This window comes from Oryzias melastigma, linkage group LG11 (assembly GCF_002922805.2).
Source record: "Oryzias melastigma strain HK-1 linkage group LG11, ASM292280v2, whole genome shotgun sequence".
In the NCBI taxonomy this organism is placed as follows: Eukaryota; Metazoa; Chordata; class Actinopteri; order Beloniformes; family Adrianichthyidae; genus Oryzias; species Oryzias melastigma.
The window spans coordinates 1,251,128-1,274,056 of NC_050522.1; the positions used below are offsets into that span (position 1 = coordinate 1,251,128).

General features: G+C 44.0%; 1 protein-coding gene across 1 annotated transcript; it reads right to left on the bottom strand.

Moving 5' to 3' along the window:
* Positions 1 to 8,705: 8,705 nt before the first annotated feature.
* On the bottom strand, positions 8,706 to 12,591 carry sox4a (SRY-box transcription factor 4a). The gene has a single exon (XM_024257940.2). The coding sequence runs from the start codon at positions 11,450 to 11,452 to the stop codon at positions 10,397 to 10,399; it is 1,056 nt and encodes a 351-aa protein (XP_024113708.1). The 5' UTR covers positions 11,453 to 12,591; the 3' UTR covers positions 8,706 to 10,396.
* Between the last annotated feature and the right edge of the window lie 10,338 nt (positions 12,592 to 22,929).

The following is a 22,929-nucleotide window of genomic DNA, read 5'->3' on the forward strand; positions in this document are numbered from 1 at the left end:
GCAATCTGGCTTGTGTGACAGCAACACAGACACGTCCCAATTTAGGGATCTAAAATCCAGCTGCATGTAGAGCACCTTTCTTTGTGCACGTCACTCATAATCTTCACTGCACATTATGTATGAGGACATGACAATGCACGTGAATGTGTCACTTTTAAGTGTGTCATCAGTGTTCTCTTACACAACAAAGCGTTCTGTTCTTTGTAAACCAGGCTGTTCCGTCTGCCACGTAAGCTTTGCAGCTCGCCATCCAAGAGCTTTCAGAACGTGTTGCTGTCTTTTCAAGCATACTACAGTACAACACTGTGACTCAGAAGTCCTCTGTTATTTTCATGTGTTTCAGCAGAGTGCTGAACAATGTGTCCTATATCTGCAACACAGTGGAGTGTGATGTCTGATCACACCGGGGGGAGAAGGTGGGACTGAGTCTCTCGTCTAACACTCACTGATTCTAAAGGCCTGGGATTATTTCTGCTGCCTCTGCTTCTTTTATCCGACTCTATCCTCATGAGAAGTCAACCATCGGAATCCAGGGCAAACGTAACCAAGGATGAGTATAAGATTAAAAACAAGACATTTTCTTGATTCCAAACTGGAATATTTGAATCTCAGGAGGAATGGGGCAACAGTCCTGGGATAACCATTTGTGCAGTTCACCAAATAACCTTTAGAGCACAGGTGTCCAAATCCAGGCCATGATCCATGCTGATTACTTCGATCAGGTGTATTTGGCCAATAAGGAGTTTCAGTAGCAGGTTGGTTGGAAAACAAAAAGGACACCGGCCCTCAAGAACTGACTTTGGATACCCCTGCTCTAGAAGCTTGTAACAAGCTTATCTTTATTAATTGAAACTTAAAATGCCACAAAAGAAAAAGTTTAAATATAGTCCCTGTGGGCTGCACGGTGGCGCAAGTGGTTAGCGCTCTCGCCTCACAGCGAGAAGGCCCCGGTTCGAATCCCGGCTGGGACCTTTCTGTGTGGAGTTTGCTTGTTCTCCCCGTGCATGCGTGGGTTTTCACCGGGGACTCCGGCTTCCTCCCACCGTCCAAAAACATGCTTCATAGGTTAATTGGTGACTCTAAATTGCCCCTAGGTGTGAATGTGAGAGTGAATGGATGTGTGATTGAGGCCCTGTGACAGACTGGAGACCTGTCCAGGGTGTACCCCGCCTTCGCCCATCAGTAGCCGGGATAGGCTCCGGCACCCCGCGACCCCGACAGGGACAAAGCGGTCAAGAAGATGGATGGATGGATAGTCCCTGTATCTATCCAACTTCAGAATCGTTGAATCCCTTAAGGGTCACAGGGTTGCTAGAGCCAACCCAGCTGCTGTTGGGCAAAGGCGGCTAAATGTGTTGCCAATCAGGACCTCAGAGACTCACACCGAGGGACAATTTTAAGAGACCAATTCGGAAGCATGTTTTTGGACTGTTGAGAAAACCAACACATGCACGGGAGAACATGCAAACTCCACACAGAGAGCTGGAATATGAAACAGGGCCACTGCAGGATGAGAGTGCTAACCACTACACCTCCATGCAGCTCCTCCCCCTAACTAAATTATGAACATTTATAACAGTGTCACAGGGTGAATTTCCCTTGTAACTGTATATGTTCACCACTTGAGTTCTCCTTTTTTATGGCTTTTCTTTGTTCAACCTGTGATGCAGCTCTGAACTCAAAGAGTCAGTGAATACCATAGAACAACTGTTTATTACTCACAGGTGTTTGATGAAGTGGTTCAGAGTCTTGGACTCTTGAAAGATATAAAGCGAAACTAAAGGAAGACAGAAAAGAGAACACAACAGGGGAGAGCTGTCCACAGGAGATAGGGACGCCCCAACCACAGGAGCCACCAACGGCAGCGCTGTGTAGCGTCACCCACCGGAGCTTCTCGCAGCAGTGTTAGAGAGCTCTGATGGTGGGAGTTACATGCAGTGGCTTGAGAAACGCTCACCACGTGAGCTGCATGTGGAGGTAGAAGCCAGTACTGGGGAATGGAGTGATGGCTGCGGGAGAGCCAGGGCCTAGAGCAAGGGTGGCGGGAGAGCCAGCACTGGAGCTGGCGCGGCAGGAGAGCCAGCGTCAGGACCCAACAGTGGAGAAGCGTCGGGAAAACCAGTGCTGGGTCCTGGAGTGGGCGCGGTGGGAGAGCAAAGGCCATGGCTCAATGTGGTGGAGCGGCGGGGAGTTAACGCCTGTTCTGGTCAGCAGCTTGTTGTGAGGTGGAATCGGGGGTGCGACGGACAACAGCAGAGGGGTGTGGTCACAACCCACCCCTCTTCCGGAGAAGTGCCCTCTCTCCTCAGTAGACTTAAGCTTCTCGGAGTAATGGGAGGTTTCCTGAGTCCTCTTTTTTAATTGATTTGATTGCATGTCTTTTAAACTAATCTAAGTTTTCATATTGGGGTTTAATTTGGTTTTATGTGCTCTCTTTTTGTCAGACTGGGTTCGGGCTACGTGCTCTTTTGATCATTGTGGAGTGGACTCCAAGAAGGCCGGACACTATTTTAGGAAAGACTGGACCCATGAACAATAAACATTTATTCACCCCTTTTGAACTCTTGTACCTGTCCTTGACCTTACACACCATCTGATCGATCTAGAAACCCACCTGTGTATCACAACAGCTTTACTGGGCAGCATTTCTAACCCTCAGACTTTTCTGTGATTGAAGCGTGTCCATCTCTAGACCTAACATCTCTCCATTTTGGTTGGTTTCCAGTCATGGTTGCACTGGTGTGACCACTCTCACAACAGACTATAAAATGACTCAGCAGATCATGTCTGGTATCTGACCCGTCACACTTGACTTGGACTAGAAAAAGTGACTTGTATAAATATGAAACAAAGTCATTACTATCTAATTTTGTGGTATTTTCCTTCATGCTAATATGACTTGGAACCAGCATATCTGTATTAAAATCTCATCCCACTGACTTTTGGAGATTTGGTCAAATGGAGGCGAGTCTCTATTGGATTTTTTTGGTTTCAGTTTCCAATGTCCTCCTCAAACCTTAAAAAGTTTTGAACTTCCTTCATCACTTTCTAAGATTTTGTGTAACTGCTGAATCAACACCGCCATCAATCTGGAATCTCTGGGCTGCCTCGAGCAACACGTGCATTTATTTAACTAGCCGCTTATAGCTGGCAAACTTGATGTGTGTGTGAGCGTGCTGCAAAGACCGATGTTTGCTGCAAGAGGCAGCTCCTCGTTAGAAAGCCGCGCTGATGTGTTTACAGCGGCGTTACATGTTGTGATCAGTCACTTTGTGTCAGTCAACAGTTTCTCTGCAGAGGGGAGTTTAACGGGGGCGCTGGCCTTTTCATCCAGTCGGGAGCCCTGAGGGCAAAGCTGTCCCTCTGCACCGCCAGACGCCACTTAGCCCGCACTGACTGTCCACTTTACTCACAGTAATGTTCATCTGTCTGCTCAAGGCCCCACCCATCACAGCATAGACAAAAGGAAGGGCTTAAGACACGCAAACTTCCTTCACAGGTTCCTCTAAATCAGGGGTCCCCAAACTTTTTCTTGTGAGGGCCACATAACTGTTTTCCTCTCTAATGGGGGGGCCGGGGTCGGTTCGTATGCTAACAGGAAAAGTGTAACAATCACAGACTAAATGTAAACATTTACAGTTTTTCAGAAAGCGATACATAACCAAAATTAAAATTGCCCCTAGTGTGAATGTGAGAGTGTATGTGTGTGATTGAGGCCCTGCGACAGACTGGCGACTTGTCCAGGGTGTACCCCGCCTTCGCCCTTCAGCAGCCGGGTTAGGCTCCGGCACCCCGCGACCCGAAAGGGAAAAAGCGGTCAGGAAAATGAATGAATGAAATGAATTTCAAAAACTATACATACACTATTACCTGTGATAGTGCTAGAGTGAATGCTGTAAGTTGAATGTGGCTGCTGTAGCTGCTAGTGCTGATAGCTGAAGATGTTGAAATTAATAGCTAAAATCACTGAAGTTAAAAGGTGAAAACGCTGAAGCTGATAGCTAGCTAAAATATTAGCAAAATGCCACACAAGCCTAAAAAAAAAGAAAAAAAATCTAAAAAAGTCAAAACAGCTTGCAAGTAGCTAAAATGTCAGCTAAATGACAAATTAGCCAAAAATTGTAAAGTGCCTAATTTAGCCAAAACAGCTACCTTAAGGCTAAAATATTAACTTAACTCCATATTAGACTAAAAAACCTGAAAAAAGATTAAATTAGTCATAACAGCTTGTGTGTAGCTGAAATATAAGCTTAGCCTTAAAAACTGAAAAAGCCAAAATAAATCAAAACATGTAGCATGTAGCTAAAATATTACCTAAACTCCAAAATATCCTAAAAAACTGAGAAAAGGGAAAAAATAGCTAAAACAGCTACCATGTAGCTGAAATATTAGCTAAATGCCAAATTAGCAAAATAAAAACAAATAAAAATAAAAAAATGGTAAAATGTCTAATTTAGCCAAAACAGTGATATAATGCTAAAATATTAGCGAAATGCCAAATTAGCCTAAAAAAGGGAGGGGAAAAATAGATTAGCCACAACAGCTAGCAAGTAGTAGAAATATTAGCTGAGCTCCAAATTAGCCAAAAAAACTGAAAACTCCCAAATTAGCCAGAACAGATAGTGTGTGGCTAAAAGATTAGCTAAAGGCTCTCTATGGGACTTGATCGGCGTATGTGATAGTGTGGGGTGCTGGGCCAAAGAACTTGTTCCTTGAAAGGTTCCTGATTTGCTGTTTGTGCTTGTGAGAAGCTGAGTTATACCTGCAAAACAAGGCCACTCAATCGTCCTTCATGGGCCTTTTTAACACTACAATAAAAGGAGGAAATACCTTTTTTGAGACAGCAATCCTCTTTATTGACTTGGCAGCCAAAGCGGACCTTCTTTTTAAGATCTTGAAGCAATCTTCATAAAATCACAGTGAGATCTTTGTGGTTGTTGTGAAACCCAAACATTAACAGGTGTAGAGATGTGATCAACATTCCTCCATCTGCCAGTTGTCATCGATTGTGTGAGTTCAGATCATCTTTTTCATTTGCACTTAAAATGTTTTTAGGTAGTTTGGAGGTAAATGTTATCTAGTAAGAACAGAAGTTAGATCAAAATCAAAAGGAAACAAATGTTGTGTCCAAATTCCCCCCCCAACTACTAAAAAACTATAGAGTCTCCTGGATTTTAAAGGCTATTCAAACACGATGCTCACTACTTTTCTTTGGTTTTTCCAAACGCTGGATATGACCTCACCGATTTCACAAAAATGGAATCAATACGAACATTTCATGACGTTTATTTATGACTCCATTGTGTTCTGATGGTAAAAATGTGGATGGTTTGTTAAAAAATTACATTTAAACACGATTTTTCTGTTCAAAATTGCTCAACCGCAATGCATTGTGGTCTATATTTGCTAATCTATTGAGAATCAATTTACACAAGTTTTTTGCAAAGACTTCTGGGAAATTTCTAGTGCACTCGATTTTAGAATATTAGATTTGGACAGCACTAGAAAATGGCGAAAGCACTATATAGTGATTGGGGGGGGGGGTTTGGACTTACCAAAACTGATATTTTGATGAGCTACAAAAACTGACCGTACATCTTCCAAAATCTGGCCAGTCTTGCAAGTTTCCAATAACTGCCAGGCTACTACATTTCTGGAATTAAAAAGGGGGTTACTATTAGAAGATATATGGTCAAAGAAAATGTAAGTTTTCAATTGTCCCATAAAATGCTTTTTTTCTTTTTTTTTTGGTAAATAAAACAATCAATAGAAGTTTTGAAGTGAATACACTCTCCTTGTTTAATTTGGTTGAAATATACATTTATATTTTGATTATTAAAGATTATTATATGACACTAACACTGTAAGTGCATAAATGTGTCAGGATTGTTTTTCATTCTGAGGTTTCTGAAAATGGACCCAATAACTGGAGTTACTTTATCCCAGTAAACTTGTTAAAATCACTTTACCTAATATTTCCAAATAAATATACAAGTACAGAGAACGCTTTTCCCCTGCTTGTCAGGGAGACAGTCTGTACTGGGGATGATTCTGGGTTCTGTCTTTCTGTTTCTCAGAAAAACAATCAGGATAGAGACGCTTTAACTGATCGTTATGTTTCTGTCAATAATTCCACCTCAGTCTGTTTAGGTCTGTGGCTCTCGGTACATCATTGCCATGTCTTTGCTTTCCACTCCTCCCTTTTCTGTTTGTTAACTTGTAAAATTGCTCAAATAAGTTTTTATTTTTTTGATTATCTTTTAAAAATAAACCTGAACATAAAAGTTACTAAAAGAAAATCTCTAACCGGACGAACAAAACAAAAATGTGTCATTTGGACTATAGTATTGCAATAAATAAGAGCTGCACTTTAAAATCGAAATTTAAAGGATGAAAACTTTTACCTAAAATGTGTGGAAGTCAAGGATTGAAAATGCAAGTTTAAACTTTTTAAGGCTTTTCTTTGGTGCTTCACAGTCCCTTTGGTTTGTGCACGCACACATCCACACTCTCACTACTTTGGACATTTTAGGAATAAAATGGAACAAAAATGACAACCTGGGTGAGGACCCGGGACACGCTGGAGACACTACGTCTTTCAGCTGGCCTGGGACAGAAATGATCAAATGTCGTCATGTTTTAAAGCTGCTTTCATCTTTTGAGAGTCGGTCAGAAAAGTTTCTCACACCATTAAAACAGATCAGCTAATCTTCCTCAGATGATCTCTCACACCATGTAGACTTCTTGACTTGAATATCATGTTATTGAGTTTGCAAACTCATGAGATAATGAACTTTTAACAATGTAAAATAAAGATTAGTGTGAGGACCCCCCCCACAATACTTAAGTTCAGGTACTCTTGCACATCCTTTACACATGTCACGTATTTAGTATTTTGTTTACAAATCCTTTTATTCTTTGAGTTCTCTTCCTGTAGGTGTGGCTGTGAGTGAACGGTCAGCTGCATCCAGGAGACCTGAGAATGATCGCTGAGCTGATCTGAGCTAAATCAAGTGGACTCAAATGGGGGGGGGGGGATATTTGTTTCATTTGTTTAATTTTTGTAAGAGGAGTTCAGTTAAAATGTGTTAAATTTAAAGTGTGAGAGCAACTTGTGTCCCTTCAACCCTTTTGGTGATGTAGGTGTAGCTGGGAAGTTTGTTATCACTTCATTTGGGTTTTTTTTAGTCTTCTACTATTTAAGGAGGTGTTTCCTTGTTTGATGAGGTTTTGGTGGTTGAGGGTCACGTCCTCTGTGAGTCCTCTGGGTTTTTTTGAAAGAAAAAAATAAAATATTAGAACAGAATTCTGGCCATTTCTGAATATCTTGGTCAAGACCACAGCTCCTCTCACACGCCGACATACTGAGATCCAGCGTGGAAAGGAGACTCTCCATGACCAGAAACTCTACTATTAGTAAAAGCCACAATATCACACTGTTTGATTACAGACACCTCAAAGAGTTGTAACGTGGAATGATTATTTGTAACTGCTGTCAGTAGCTGGATCAGAGTTATAAATTGGGAGTTACCGCCTGAAGTTTCTCTGAAAAGCTAAAAAGAATTTGGACTATGAAGGTCCAATCAAAGCGCAGCTTTCACTTTTAGTGAAATGTTTTTAAAACTCGTTTCTAAAGATTTGAATGAATCGAACCAAAACTTGAAAGCAGATCTTGAAAAATATTCTTTGATTTCCCTTTAAAACTGTTTACTAACTTGATTTTCTTTTTATTGTTTTCACTATATGTGCTTTTGAGTTGCGTTCACAAAACAGCCGCTTGACTTTTGGCCGGCCGCTGTGACTCGATCTTGTCACACTCGCTCAGCTTCAGACAAACACAAACAAACGGCAGTAATCAGCCGTGAAGGTTAAGTGTGCGGCGCGCTCATGCGTGCGCCTCTATGTGGGTCAGTGTGTGAACGGGGACGGCACCGACGTCGCTCTTTTATCGTTTGGACCGGGAGCGTCAGAGGGGGGGGCGGAGCAGACGTGGGGGGGTCAGCGTCTGGTCTTTGGGAGGCAGTGATGACCGTGAGCTGGATCATTATGAGTCTGAGCGGTCGGGGGAGCTGAAGGGGACGCTGCCCTCCTGACAAACAGAGATGGAAAAAATTCTGAGCGTCTCTGGTGGAATTTGCGGTAAATTGATCCATGCTGGATGCCGTACCTCTGGGCTGCCGGTCTGCACATGTATCAGACAAATGAACGCATCCAGAAGGAATTAATTGGATTTGGGAGCAGTCTCCCGCACAATCCAGCAGGACAAACACACACAGACACACACACACACCTCCTTTATTCCAGTCATGCCTTGCAGAAATGTCTGCCACCCCCCCTCTCTTTGCCCACCCCGCCCTGATGGATCGGTCTGCGTCCCTTATCCTCCCAACACACACGAGCGTGGCGATGCTCCCCAGTGGATTCAGCATCTCTCTTGGATACAGCGTTGCCATGGCAGCCACGTTTCCTGCACGTGCAGACTCAGACGGAGTGTGGGGGGTGGGAAAGAGGCCACTCCCATCGATTCACTGGCTGCCGATTGATTTGCAGTGCGCTGCGGCACACTTACCTACAGCGAGCACCCCCGTACGTGCACGCTTCTGCTCAGCATCCAACTTTAAAGGAAGCAGTTTGGTTTTTGACATTGTGGGATTTCTATTTATATTTCCTGTAATTGTAAAGGTCAAAGCTATAAAAGAAACACCTTTTTTCAGTTCCAGCTGATTTTATTTCCTTCTTTTGAAAGAAAAAACAAATAAAAACAAACTGTACAGAGGTTCGAGAGGCAGTGATTGACCCAAACATTGGCTGGTTTTGAGCAAAAAACATCAAATGATATCGGCATGATAGGACGAAACATGAACATACACAACATATTGCACAAATGAAAAAAGGAAAACAGATTCTGACTTTTTTTAACCCCCTGGACCACAATCTTCTTCAAAATAAGAATGTCCAAAGATGGCTGTCCTAGTGCCTGTCATTGTTCATCAAACATAAATCACACCATCTTTGCTTATAGTACAGTCAGTTTACATAAATATCTTCATGTTATTATTATTTAAAAATCTTAAACACAACAGCTATAGCTACATATACCTGAATCTGAAATACAAATGCTATTTGCCATGCCATAATATAGGAAAACAATTAGCCTGCTATACTTAGCCAACAGGTACAGAAAGGTTAAATACTTTTTTTTCCTTTTTTTGATGCAATTTGCGCAATAACAGATGAAGCACTTCATACATCTCCTCCCTCCAAAGTTTAGGCAAAAAGTGGAATGAGTGTGAAATTCCATCCAGTGGTTCAAATCAAATCTATCTTAACAAAAACCTAACAAAATAAGAAAGCACACGGAGGTATTAGCTCTATCCAGACAGTGACTCTTGGGGATCTTTCACTCTGTGAACTGAAACAGTCACCACTCAGACCGGAGCCTCAGTGCTGCTTTGTTTACTCGGCTGGTGAAACTGGAGTCCCATTAAGAAGCATGTGGGTAAATACTGTAAACACTGTGTGAGGTCAGATTGTGCCAAACAACCCCCCGTCCTCCCTCTGCACGTCCAAACACCAAAATATGATGCAAATAATGCTGATGGCTGCCCGCTCGCCCCGCCCACCCACGTGTTTCTATAGATTTTGTACAAAAATACAAGTAGAAAATCATGACACACTCAAAAGTCTCCTGAAAAATGAGTCGACACTTTAAATAAGATACACTTCTAGCCCTTCCGCTCGCTGGATACAGACAGGTGTTATGAACACAAGAACAATACTTCTATGTATCAAAAAGTTTTGGCCGTATAAATACATTGATATAAAAGAAAGAAGAACAAAAAAGCATCTTACACAGGAACTACAAAGTTGGAGCTCTATAGGCAAAAAGAATGCGCATCGGGAAACGTTGGTCCTGAATTGTGCACTGAGTGATACAAAAAGGTTTCAGCCAGTCTTTGTTTTTGCGTCCTGCCGTTGAGAGAGAAGCTGGTGATCGTGAATTGTGACACACATTTTGCGTAATTACGCATTGGATAAAAAAACGAAGATCCTTCCTCATCTTGGAGGACATGCGTGCTTGAAGGAGTTTGGGGGTGGGGGGAGGCGGTACACCTGAATAGCAACGTGATGGTTGATGTGAATCAGAGAAACCCGACGAGACGCTCCGGGGTCGCAGAGGTTTAAAGGTTCGGTCCCTGCGGGACTCCTCGCGTACATTCACTCCTCCTCCGGGTCCAGACTGAGCATTCTCCCCCATGTCTGCGCCCTCCTCCCGTCAGTGTCCGAGCGGCGCGTGCCTGGAACTTCTGATCCACCTTTCCTCTCCCTCGTTCCGTGACTAGAGGGAAGATCGTGACGCGCACACGTTTGGCGTGAGAGTTCAAACGGGGTCATGTCAGTAGGTGAACACGAGGTTGGAGATGGTGGACTCCAGCCACTCTCCCGAGATCATCTCGCTGACTTCGGGGGTGCAATAGTCGGAGAAGTCAAAGTGAGATCCCGCCCCGCACTCCCCGAAGCTCCAGTCCAAGTCCCGGTCCAGCTCCGTGTCCGAGAGCCCCGCGCCGCTCAGAGACATGCTCTCGAACCCGGGGCTGCGGCTCAGGTCGGGCCGCTCGTCTTCAAACTCTTCGTCAGACGAGGAGGACGCCGATGAGGATGAGGAGGAGTGCGCGGCGGACGGCGTCGGGGAGGAGGCGCGCGCGTACCGGAGCCGCGCGGTGTGGGAGGACTCGCTCTGCTCATCGTACAGGCTCAGCGGGTCGCTGGACTCCGCCGAGCTGCTCAGGGTGGGGCTGGCCGGGACACCCACGGAGGGCGGGTCACTCTCCACGTGGGCGCGCCTCGGCTCTCCCGTGCGCTTCTCCGGGATCTGCCGCGCCCCGGACACTGACCTGGATTTGAAGAGTGACTGGTGGTCCCCGGGGGACGCAGAGTCCGGTCCAGAGGCGCTCCTAATGCCTCCCTGCTTGTGCGTCCTGCTCGCGCTCTTGGGCGCAGGACTCTTCTTCCCGCTGATCTTGGCGTTGCGCTCCCCGTTCTTCTCCGCTGGCTTGTTTGTTCCACTTCCTGTCTTGACCTTCTTCCTGGGCCGGTACTTGTAGTCTGGGTAGTCGGCCATATGCTTCAGTCGGAGGCGCTCAGCCTCGCGGATGAACGGGATCTTGTCGGTGTCTTTGAGCAGCTTCCAGCGCTTCCCCAGCCGCTTGGAGATCTCCGCGTTGTGCATGTCCGGTGACTGCTCCATGATCTTCCGCCTCTCGATCTGGGACCAGACCATGAAGGCGTTCATGGGCCTCTTGATGTGGCCGGTGGGAGTTTTACACCAAGCCAGGTCGCTGCGCTCCCGGGAGGACATCGGAGAGGAGTCCATCTCCAACTCCGTGTCCGTGGAGTCCCCGCCAGGAGAGTGAGCGTGCGCGCTCTCCGTCTGGCTCACGTGCTGCACCATCTCTGCTCTGACAAACTTTAAATGTGGGGAAAAAACTCAGATCACTGCTGGGATTATGAAAGGAACAAAACTCTAAACTTTTATCGGTAAAAAAACAATAAATCCCCCTAAAAAACTCTTTCACATCAGCTCTCAACTGCCGGTGCGACTGAAAACTCGCTCTGCGAGGCAGAAAACGCGCCGCTGTGCGCAACAGTCCCTCAGGTGAGCCTGGCCGTCTGCAGCGCAGCTAGTCTGTGCGTCGGAGGGACCATGTGGCTGAATGGAGCGGCTGCGCTTTCTCATAGTCTCCCGGTGTCTCGTGCGGCTCTACAGCGTTACTGTAAACACATCAGCGAGAACCTCATCCGTTTATAGTCTCCTCGCGAGGCGGCCGATCCAATCAGCTTCTGTCTCCATAGTCACTTTTCAGGCTAAGCCCCTCCCCTGCCCTCCAATTGGACAAATAAAAAAAACGGGAAATCATAATAATAATGTGCAATCAGGATCCTTGTGTCTGACCTCATTCCTGTCAGACTCCACTTCAAGGAAGAGGAACTTTTGTCACTTCTGGAAGACTGCTGGTGTCCTTGTGGGAGAAGTTCAGCTATAAATAGGAGACTACAATCTGATAATGTTTGGTGGTGAGGAGCAAACACACAAAAGATGAGCCATAACATGTTTTGTCAGTCTGACAGAGTGTGAGGAAGAGGCGGGAATTCTCCCAACCTGTTATTTACAAATCGTTGCAACATCAGATCCCAACCTGACATCATCAAAAAAAAAGAAAACCCAAACTGGATGATGTTGTTTTATTCACAGCAACCTGCACACCAGAAAAGCCACGAGGAAGTGTCAGAGCCACACCAGCAGCAGATTCCTGCTTCGTGTCAGACCGCTGCACCGCTAGATGTCAGGCTAGAGCCAACAGCAGAGTGCTGAACACGCTCACACATGCTAACGGGCAGTAGCACCTCCATGTTTCCAGCTGCAGTCATTAAATCAAGCCGGTGATGTCATCACGAAGGTTGACTTGGATTCAACACTGTGAACTGAGGACTGTCATCGCTTCGTTCATCTACTTTTAGTCCAAAAACCTCCATGTTTACACACAAAAATGCTGAGCTACTTCCCCAGTTTGTGTCTTGGAGCTGCCCCCACCTGCCATTGTATGGAGCTAATTTGAGGCCAATATTATTTGGAACCCAAATAAAACAATTTGAAAAAAAAAATGATGTTTGGCCAAAAAGTAAAAATTCTTAAACTTTTTGCTATTCTAAAATAAACAGAATTATTTTCAGGCTCAAATGTTCTGTTTTTTAGGTTTAAAAAATGAAAATTTCCATTTCAAAACTTTTATTTTCAGTTTAAAATTCTTTCTTTTTCATTTTCACGTCTGAAAATTTCCGTTTCAAACCTTTTTGCCCCATTGTGGTGCGTTGGGGCGGGGCTAACATGAAGGACCAATCAAAATTGATGAGGGTGGTGACTTCAGTCTCGGAGCATTCACTGACTCCGAGAACTGTGATAAATACGGTAAAATTTCAAACTGAAAAAAAGTTTTGAAATGGAAATTTTCAGACGTGAAAATGAAAAAGAAAGAATTTTAAACTGAAAAAAAGTTTTGAAATGGAAATTTTGAGTTTTAAAACCTAAAAAAACAGCATTTGAAGCTGAAAATATTTTTGTTTTTCTCAGAATAGCAAAAAATTTAAGGAATTTTTATTTTTTTGTGGGCCAAACACTAACATCTTTTCAAATTGTTTTATTTAGGTTTCAAATAATATTGGCCTCATTTTATCTCCATAATCTTCCCGTCTCTGAGCTGCCCCGGGCTGCATGAGTGCACACACCGAGAGGTCGGCGTGCGCTGTTTGTTTAAACAGGTGTCACAGGTATACCTGTAACCTTATCTGATGTGCGAAAGGCAGCTGTCAGGTACCTTTCCACTGGTGTGGGCTGATGCGGCGCTCCACAGAGCCCTGCGGGGCGCTCACACCACATCGGGACATGGTGTCTCTGGGGGGCACGAGCTGGGCGACTGTCTTGATTATTGTGTATGAAGTTTCAGAATCCGGTGATAAAACATTGACAGGGCTAACCGGCAGGCAGCCTGGGGCTGGAGGGAGCCTTCCTCTCAGAGTTTGTTTTGGAGCCGAGCTGGGAGCTGAAAACAAAAGCAGGGGAGCGCAGCGGTCAGTGTGTTGTAGAAAGTGAGATTAAAGAGGGGAATGTCAGAAAGCAAAGAGATGCAGGCAGCTGTGGGAGGAGGAGGAGGAGGAGGAGGCACGTGCAGGCGGGCGTATCACAGGCACAGCTACTCATTACCGCGTACTTGCCCTTTTTCAACCGCCGAGGAATGACGCGCTGCTTTGACCTGCCCGCTCGTCATCCCCGGGGGCTAGACACAATGAGGCCTTTGTGTGTTTGTGTTTGGCTTCAACCGAACTGGAGCTCTTCCAGGGATTGAAAGTTGGAGCGGCGGTGGGAAGTCCCCCCTCCGCCCAGCAGTTAAACAGAAAAAGTGAGGAGTAAGCACTGATTTGCATGCACACACTCTGTCCCGCTCCGTGCCCGTGACTCATCCACAGGCAGGCTGTCCCCTGGTGTTTCGTGTGGATGTGGCAGACAGTGCAGGTGGCCGTCTCAGCAGCTCACCCGCCGACTGCTGTCGGGCCTTACACAACCACCAGGACAGCTATTTTTAGGCTTTTCCTGTCACGTCTTGCATTTGCTTTGCCAAGTTTGATCACTAAAATGTTCAACTGAAAAAATCTTTAAGCAATGTTCTAAGTGAAAAAAAGATCACTAATAATATACAGGTGTTCTTAAAGCAGCAAAGAATTTCACCATCAGTCTTCAGAGTCACTAGAGTCTTTATCAGGGGTGTCAAACTCAATCGCACAAAATCCAAAACACACCTTAGGTCGCAGACAGGATAAAGATTTATTTAGCACTCTAAAACTACATTTTTAAAACTTTAAAACTGTAACTTTTTAACATAACTACAAATAAAAAACAGCAGGAATATTATTCCAGAATAAATCAATATAAACCTTAAATAACTTTCAATATTTTACTCTATATAAATATATATTTGAAATTATACGCACACGATAACATTGGGCCATTAATAACAATAAAATAAAATGATAAAATGATCTTGACTTTGACACATGTGGTCTAAATACTGTATATATTGTTGTCTCGTGTGTGTTCCTGAGACCAAAGCCGGCCTGGACACGCCCTCTTTCTTGTCTTTTCAAAGGTGCTCGTAAATAAGTGATCTCTGTTGAAAGCTTGCTCAGCGTTTAAAAACTGACCTCAGGTCATTCAAGAGGTCAAGGGATGACCTACTGCTGAGTTCAGACCAAACGTACAACTTAAAGGGAAACCAAGCAGGACAGCTGGAAGCTGACTCCACCCTCAGCCAAGATTTGAAAAGGGGGCGGGGCTAGGGGAGGTGGGCTGTGCGGAGGAGGTGTGGTCTGGAAATGTGATTGACAGTGACAGCGAGGTTAGCTTGAGGTAACTAAAGGATCTTTTTATTATTGTCTTGATAAAAAATAAATAAATAAATAAATAATGTAAAGTTCAGGAGGCCCAAGCAGGCTGCCTCCCCATCCCACAGCGGCTCTCTGTCTGCCGGTCAGCCAGCTCTCCAAGGGACGGATTAGAAAGGAAACAAGTTCTACCATTTTCAGCGTTGCGGGGTAAGCTCAATCTAGATGTGTTATGAGCTTCAACTCTGGAGCGTGTCCAGTGTTCAAAGATGGGCGGAGCTTTTATCCCGGAGCTCAGAGCATGATCATGTGAAACTTCTTGAACTTACACCAGTTGACCAATCACAAAATTCAAGTGTAATACTTCGTTTCAACCTGTATGGGGCAGCACACAGATGGTTTTAGACTATATTTTCAGAAATTACACAAGTTTATTTTAAATTGTTAAAAAATAAGCAAAGACAACAATTTTAAAGTACCATTTATAGAAGTCAACAGCCAAAAAAAGTGGATTTTGTCTTTGATTGCCCTTTAAGAAAGAACCCCTGTTAGCAAAGCTATCAGCAGGTGTATTACAAGTTGGAATAAGCATTTGATGCTTGTGAAAAACTTTTGAGAACTTTAAACTTTGAGGACAAATGGATATTTTAATCAAAAACTAACACACGACGCTACACTTGTCTTTCCTGGATTCTGTCTTTTGATCAATAGATTTACTTAATGGTCAAATGCACAGAGTATACCAGAAAAGAGTCCATACATCACAAACTGGCAAACTGGAAGAAAAGAAGTTTGGATTTGTTTTTTAGATGCGAGGCCACGCCCCCCCACATTCCCCGAATATGACAGAACGGTGACGCAGCAGGTCAGATGGTCGTCGTGTCACGATGATGCACACAAACTCCGTTTCGCTGCCCAGCTGAGTCAAGCATGGATTGGAAAACCCAGTGGTGCTGCAGCCAAACCAGGGAGGCGCACACATACTGTGCACAGGAACAGTCACTTTGGGAGCAGCTGCACTTTTACAGGATGCCCATTGTTTTTAAGGGAGAGCGCCTGAAAGCCAGAGGAATGAGGAACGTGAGCGAGCGGAATCAGGAGATCCATGGGTCGTCGATGAAGTTCGATCGTCCACTGGAGAAGGCAGGAAATGGACTCAGTCTGGTTCTGGATAGTTTTTTTCTCAAATCTGGATCTGTAAGGGGAAAAAAAGCATAGAAAATAACGCAAGAGAGATTGGAGCTTGCTTGTCGGCGATTAGGGAAAGCGATGTGATGAAGTTAGATATCTGAACAGACGACAGCAGTGTGGCTTTAAGAAGGGATCTCTGCATTACGTTTTCCTCCACGAGTCGCAAAAAAATGAACAACTTCCATGTCATTTGTATGCATCTGCAGCACATGCAAATACTAAATACTGACTCAACCCCCCCAGAGTACACAAACACCCTGCAACCCCTCCTCTCCCCGTGTGGAAGGCACATCCTCCTCCTGGGTAAGTCGTGTCAGGCGGGGCTGGTCCTGTCCTCACATAGCCCAGGGAGCGCCGTCCTCAGCTCGGGCACGCAGGCAGACATCGAGGGGGTCGAGCCGCTCTGAGGCTCTCTGCAGCTCCAGACAGACTCCAGACGCACTGACCTACATCAGCCTCCGCCAGACGAGGAGAGAGACTGAGAGAAGGGAGAGAGATGATTGGGTGGTGGGGGGGTGAGAGGATGGGCGGGAGTGATGGAGAGATGCTCGAGAATGGAAGTGGGAGGAGAGGATGGGTTAGAAGAGCAAGACATTTTTTCTATCACAGATCTATGAGAAAATAAAAGAAAAAAATGCTTTAGAACAGGGAGGTCAAACTCAATCGCACAGGCGGGCCAAGATCCAAAACAGAGCTTAGGTCGAACAGGATAAACATTTATTGAACACTCTTAAACTAATTTTTTAAAAATGTAAAACCACTAACATAATTATGAACTAGATATATAGCAATACCTACGACAATCCTAGTGTGAATGCTTTAAGCTGAATTTGGCCGCTGAAGATGCCAGTGCTGATAGCTGAAAACACTGAAATTGATAACTAAAAACGCTAAAACTAATAGCTGAAATCTCTCTGAGGCTAACAACTGAAAGCACTGAAGCTGACAGCTGAAAACGCTGAAGTTGATAGTCAGCTAAAATATTAGCTAAATGCCAGAGTAGCCTAAAAAACAAACAAAAAACTTAGGTTAGCCAAAAGAGTTTTCATGTAACTGAAATGTAGCCCAAAAAACTGGAAAAAGCCTAAATTAGCCCAATCAGCTAGTACCTGAAATATTAGCTAAACTCTAAAATATCCTTAAGATGTCTTAGTAAATACCAAAATAGTCCAAAAAGCTAGCAGAATGCCAATTTTTAAAACTTTAAACTCGTACATTTTTAACATAATTATGAATAATAAAAAGGCAGGAATATTATTCCAGAATAAATCATCTTAAACCTTAAATAACTTTCAATATTTTACTCTTCATAAAAATACATTTTGTCAAAATCATACAAGTTAGAAATAAGAACAAGATAACATCGGGTCATTAATAACAATAAAACAAAATGATCTGGAGGGCCGGATAGAATTACCCGGAGGGCCGGATCCGGCCCCCGGGCCTTGACTTTGACACACGTGGTTTAGAAGAACTTGCAGAGAAAGGTTGAAGGTTAAGCTCTCTCTGCTGCATCCTCGCTTCACTTTTACCTCTTTCTACCCATCATTCCTCTCAGTGGAGCCCTTCTCTTGTCTTTATCTTCTCTTTCTCAGTTCAGCTCCATTTTCATCAAACGCCATCACAAACGTCTCTCACTGGGGGGATTAGTCCGTAGCTGGCTGCCTGCTTATCTGTCGGCTCCAGAGAGGAAGTGTGTCCGTGGAGGGAAGGGTTCCGTATCTTTTGTTCAGCTGTTGTTTACATTCACTACCTTCTCCTTCGTTTAAGTACTTATTGGTCTCTGAAAACACTGGGACTTGACTCGGACTTGAGGAAAAAAAGACTTGAGACTTACTTGTGACTTACAAAACAAAGGCCCAATCCGAATTCTTCCCTTCTCCTTCTTCTAGCCCTCCAAACGGAGAGTTTTGAAAAAAAGTGTCTCATAATTCAGACGTCAATTTCATTCGATGATGTTACTAATAATCATCGGTCCGCTAGCTTTAGCACAGAGCTTCCAGAACTTGAATGTACATAACATTTAAAAAGGTCATGCTACAACAAAAACTAATTCCTTACATTTAAACGTAAACTTCTGTGGTTCAGAGTGCACCCACGTGAAGAAAAGTGCTTTTCTTGAACCCACTTGCACTAAAAATGCCCCTTCAGATGGATGGGAAGGGAGAAGGGAAGAATTCGGATTAGGCCAATGACTTAGTCCCACCTCCACCTGATAGTCTCTGAAAACATTGAGACTGTTCTTTACTGTAGCAGTTGTGTGTTTGAGTTTGCATATCTACAGGTCGTCTCCTTTACGCCGGGCTCCCACGGCGAGCGTCACAGCTCCGATCCAACGGAGGAACGGTCTAGCCATCACAGATGACGCCCATTGGCTACGGGATAGCTGCAGTTACAGGGTCTGCTGCCGACCTCGCGAAACTCGCCTTTTATTACGATCTAGGTCATTAATAGCCCCAACATCACAAAAATTGCTGCAACGAAACTGATTGAGAGTGCCGGAGAAGCCAGATTGCTAAGGTTGGACGTGATTGTCTGCAGAGGAAGTTCCTCTCTCACTTTTAAAGTTAAGTAAAGACTCTGCCAGTCGCATCGGAGCCGTAATGCTAGCCATGGAAGCCCAGGGTGAGAGCATGTCTGCTGACCTCTTGATTTCGGGAAATCATTTCTCTCCAGTAGCTTTACTAGCACTGAAAATGACAAACATTTCTCTCCCTAATGGCTTCCACAGAGACTCTGAAGTCTTGGAAATCTCAAAAGTAGTTTGTCTGACAACAAAAATCCTACGGAAGGATCTGTTGGCATCGGAGAAGTTAAAGTTTCATTAGTTGTCACACACCTAGGTGTGGGAAATCTACTCTCTGCATTTGACCCATCCCATGGGGGAGGGGTGAGCTGCAGACACAGCTGCACTCAGGAACCATTTGGCGGTTTAACCCCCCAATCCCACCCCTTAATGCTGAGTGTCAAGCCCATTTTAGAGCTTTGGTATGACTCTGCAGGGACTTGGACTCTCAACCTTCCAGTGTCAGGGCGGACACTCTACCACAAGGCCACGGAGAGAAATGGGTGACAATGAAGGACAAAAAAACCCAAAATCAACTTGAGAGAGTTGGTAAAATACAGCGACGGAGGTAAAAAAAATTAGATCTGAACAAAAATTTAGAAAGGAAAATATCCACCATAAAACTGCTAGAGTTCCAGTACCCTCACATTTGAATGATTCCATCAAAAGACCACATAATTATGAAGAGAGTTGTCAAACTCCAGCATGTTTAAACACAAACATGTGGAGGTTGTTTGTTTTTTTTTCTTTTTAAAGATTTTTATTAAAGCAAACACCATGTAAGAGAAGCTGGAGGCTTTGGCAGTTCCTTTGGGAGCTGTAATGACAGCTGACCTTAAAGAACAATTTGAGACTTGAAAGCCCGACCAGCTGAAATATGTCTTTTCCATTCAAAATAAACAGTGGTTTGCACATGATTCGAATGAATCAAATGAAATCCATCCACTTAAATCAGATTTAAATCTGCAGATTTCCACAAACACCCACTGCTTGAGCTGGTGCACTTTTGCCAAGTCAGAGCCGTTTCTGCCCTCGTGTAAAAATAGAAAACTCAATGGGAGCGTGTGTGTCCGCCTCCATCTGGTGTGTTTGTAACATCTGCCCATAAATCCTTGGCTGCATGAACAGCTCCCCTACAGTAAATCTGACTGGTTTCTCAGAACTATAGGGTGTGTTTTTCCCATTGCCTGTCACATTTGCATGTTCTTTTGTCCAAATCTGCCTCTCACGTGACAGCCGCTTCAAACTCCCTGACCCTCCGTGTGCTTAGCTGGAACAAACCAGAAGCAATTCACATCTTTAGCCCCCAAAAAGTGTTGAGAAACCTGAAGCAGCCTGTTAAAACCCCCCTTGTGCTGTGGACATAACTACCACCAGACACACTTAAAGCCAGAGAAAAGCCACTATTTATGACTAAGAATATTTTAGGCCAACACTGAGCTCTCAAAAGTCCCAGGATTTTCCAAGCACTACCCAATGTGACCTCCTCCATGGTCTATAAAGGACCACGATACCCAATAAAAAATCTGCTTCACACTTTTCAATTAATCTTGTTGTCTTCTACTTGACACAACACTTTATAAGTAGTGACAATTTGCTGAAAGCACAGCTAAACAACAGCAATATTCTAAATGATCCCAGGACATGAGAGGAAACAGGCTCATCTGGGTTGGCTGAGGAGGGTATTATGATTGGAGTGGACAGGAGGTGTCAAGCCATGGGGCAAATCAGATGTGTTATGGTGCATAATCGGTCAGCCATCTGAGGTGGTGTGTATCTGCGTTTGTGCTCTTGCGATGCTGCAGCACATATGGGGCGATCCGCTGCAATGCCCTGGGTGGATCAGAGGCAATGTAAAGCAGTGGTTCCCAAACCCTTTTTGGGCCACGGATTTACACTGTTGCTCAATAGTTCTTATTCAAATCATCAGCAAGTCTGTTAGAAAGGGTTAGCAGATGTAAAAAAACTCCTGCCGTTTGATGTGTTAACATCCGGCTTCTTGGTTTAAATCAGGTGTTAGATATCTGGCCCACGGGCCATATCCGGCCCTCCAGAGGGTTTAATCCACCCCAGTCATGAAGAGAAAATGGATAAGGATGCTGAAAAAAAATTATGTTTATAGCCCATTCCTGTGGCTAAAGAAATGGCTGCAATGCACAATTCCCCCACTAGGGGGAGCAAAGGAAATGCAAGACTGTCATAACAAGAGATCAAGAAATAAACATAATAAACAACGTCATAACTGATTAGGCAACAAGGATAAAAACAAAAGCTGCAGATAACAAGAGGTTATTTCAGAGGTTTCAAACTCAATCGCATAAAGGGGCCAAAATCCAAATCACAGCTTAGGTCGCGGGCTGAACAGGATCAATCATTTACTGTACACAATAAAAAAGAATTTTAAAAACTTAAAAAATGTAACATTTTAACGCGGACCAAACCTCGGCATGCAGCCAGTACCCTAAGCCGGTATCTCAACCCTAGCCTGGTTGGCGTCTGGTACCGCGTCCTGAACTAGTACTGTCCGTTACCGGGTTAAGGATAGGGTTAGGAGACTAGTGCGATCCACGTCCCAGTACCAGACTTGTACTGATTTGCAGTCCGGAGGTTGGGGAGCCTTGATTTAATTTAACATAAAAAAACAACACCAAAAAAGGTACATTTTTGACGCGGAAGGTCCTTAACCATACGTCAATATGTGACAACTTAGCAATGAGATTGTGTTTCAGCATGTTACTAGCGCAAGATAACATCAAGCCATCAATAACAAAAAAATAAAATGATCTGGAGGTCCAGATATAATCACCCAGCGGTCCCCGAGCCTTGACTTTGGCACACGTGGGTTATTTTGTTATTATGTTACTGGTCCGACCCATTTGAGATCAAACACGTTGAATGTGGCCCCTGAACCAAAATGATTTCATATGCAGAACAGTAACCTAGTTTCTCAGACTCCACCACCCCACAACGACATCATCACAATTGTCATCCAGGAGCGCCTTGTTTGAAAGTTTCAATCTACCTCATAGTGATGTATAAAGACAATTTAATAAACTTGCAAGTTTTGCGATCTAAAGTACAAAAAGTACAACAAAAATTGCCTTCTCAGTTCGGGAGCACTGTGGAGTAGGCTCACTGGGTGGAGAAAGCTGGTTTGGTTTACCCTCAGCTCTGCCTGGAGAGAACCAAAGAGTCATACTTCTACATTCCTCGAAGCCCAAAGTGCTTTACAATCACAGACCCATTCACCCATTCACACACACATTCACACACTGGAGGTGGCTCCGCTGCCTAACTCTGATGCCAACCTTCCATCAAAGGCAATTTGGGGTTCAGTGTCTTCCCCAAGGACACTTCGACACATGGGCGGGCCAAGCAGAATCGAACCTCTTATCTTCTCATCAGAGGTCGACCACCCTACCACTGTACCACAAAAGACTAAGACCAACCGTAAAAAACTAATTCCACACTTTTGAAACACCCCCAATACATTTTGAGGTGCTGGAATAGGACGTTAATGAATAGATGTTGGACCACCAGCTCTGTTTTTAGAGTTTATTTATTGGACCTGCATGTCTCACACAGTACTGAAACTGAAACATACAAATGAAGTGGATAATAATCAACCTTGTCTGACCTGTAACAGTTTGAAATCTGCCATCTTAGTTCACAGCAAAGAAACAAATCCAAGCTTTGATTTCAAGGAACACAGAGAAAAAGAAAAGTTAAAAACAAAAATCTTGGGGTTAAATATTGTCAGATCGGCTTCTGTAGCTACAACTTCAAAGAAAGTAGTTACACCTTTACTGAAAAGTTGTGACCTGCACAACTATTGAGGGAACTGAAATAAAGTTAGGAGAAACATAATTACTTTCAGCCTCACTCACTGTTTTCCATTATAATCCTCTTTTCTGACTGTTAGAAAACATTTCCAACACCGTCACTCCGTGTTTTTCTTTGTAGAAAGCAGTGAGGGGTTTTTGTTAAAAAGGTGAAGCAAAAGTAAGACGAGTGTTCAAACTTCAAGTGAACAAAAATAGCCAACCTGTATGCCGAACTGGTAAAGCTCAAAATAAAGTCACAAAGAAGAGGAAACTTCTAAGAAATGGAGTTTACTTGACTTTTCGTGTAACCCAGAATGACCTCTGGAGGAAAGAGAGAGAAGAGTCTGTCTCTCAGTTCTACAGTAAAACCTGATCAAAATGTGACACGAGCAGAGAAAGTCAAAAATAGGGTCT

Coding starts and splice junctions, on each gene's coding strand:
- sox4a (XM_024257940.2), bottom strand. CDS start 11,452: ATGGTGCAGCACGTGAGCCAGACGGAGAGCGCGCACGCTCACTCTCCT.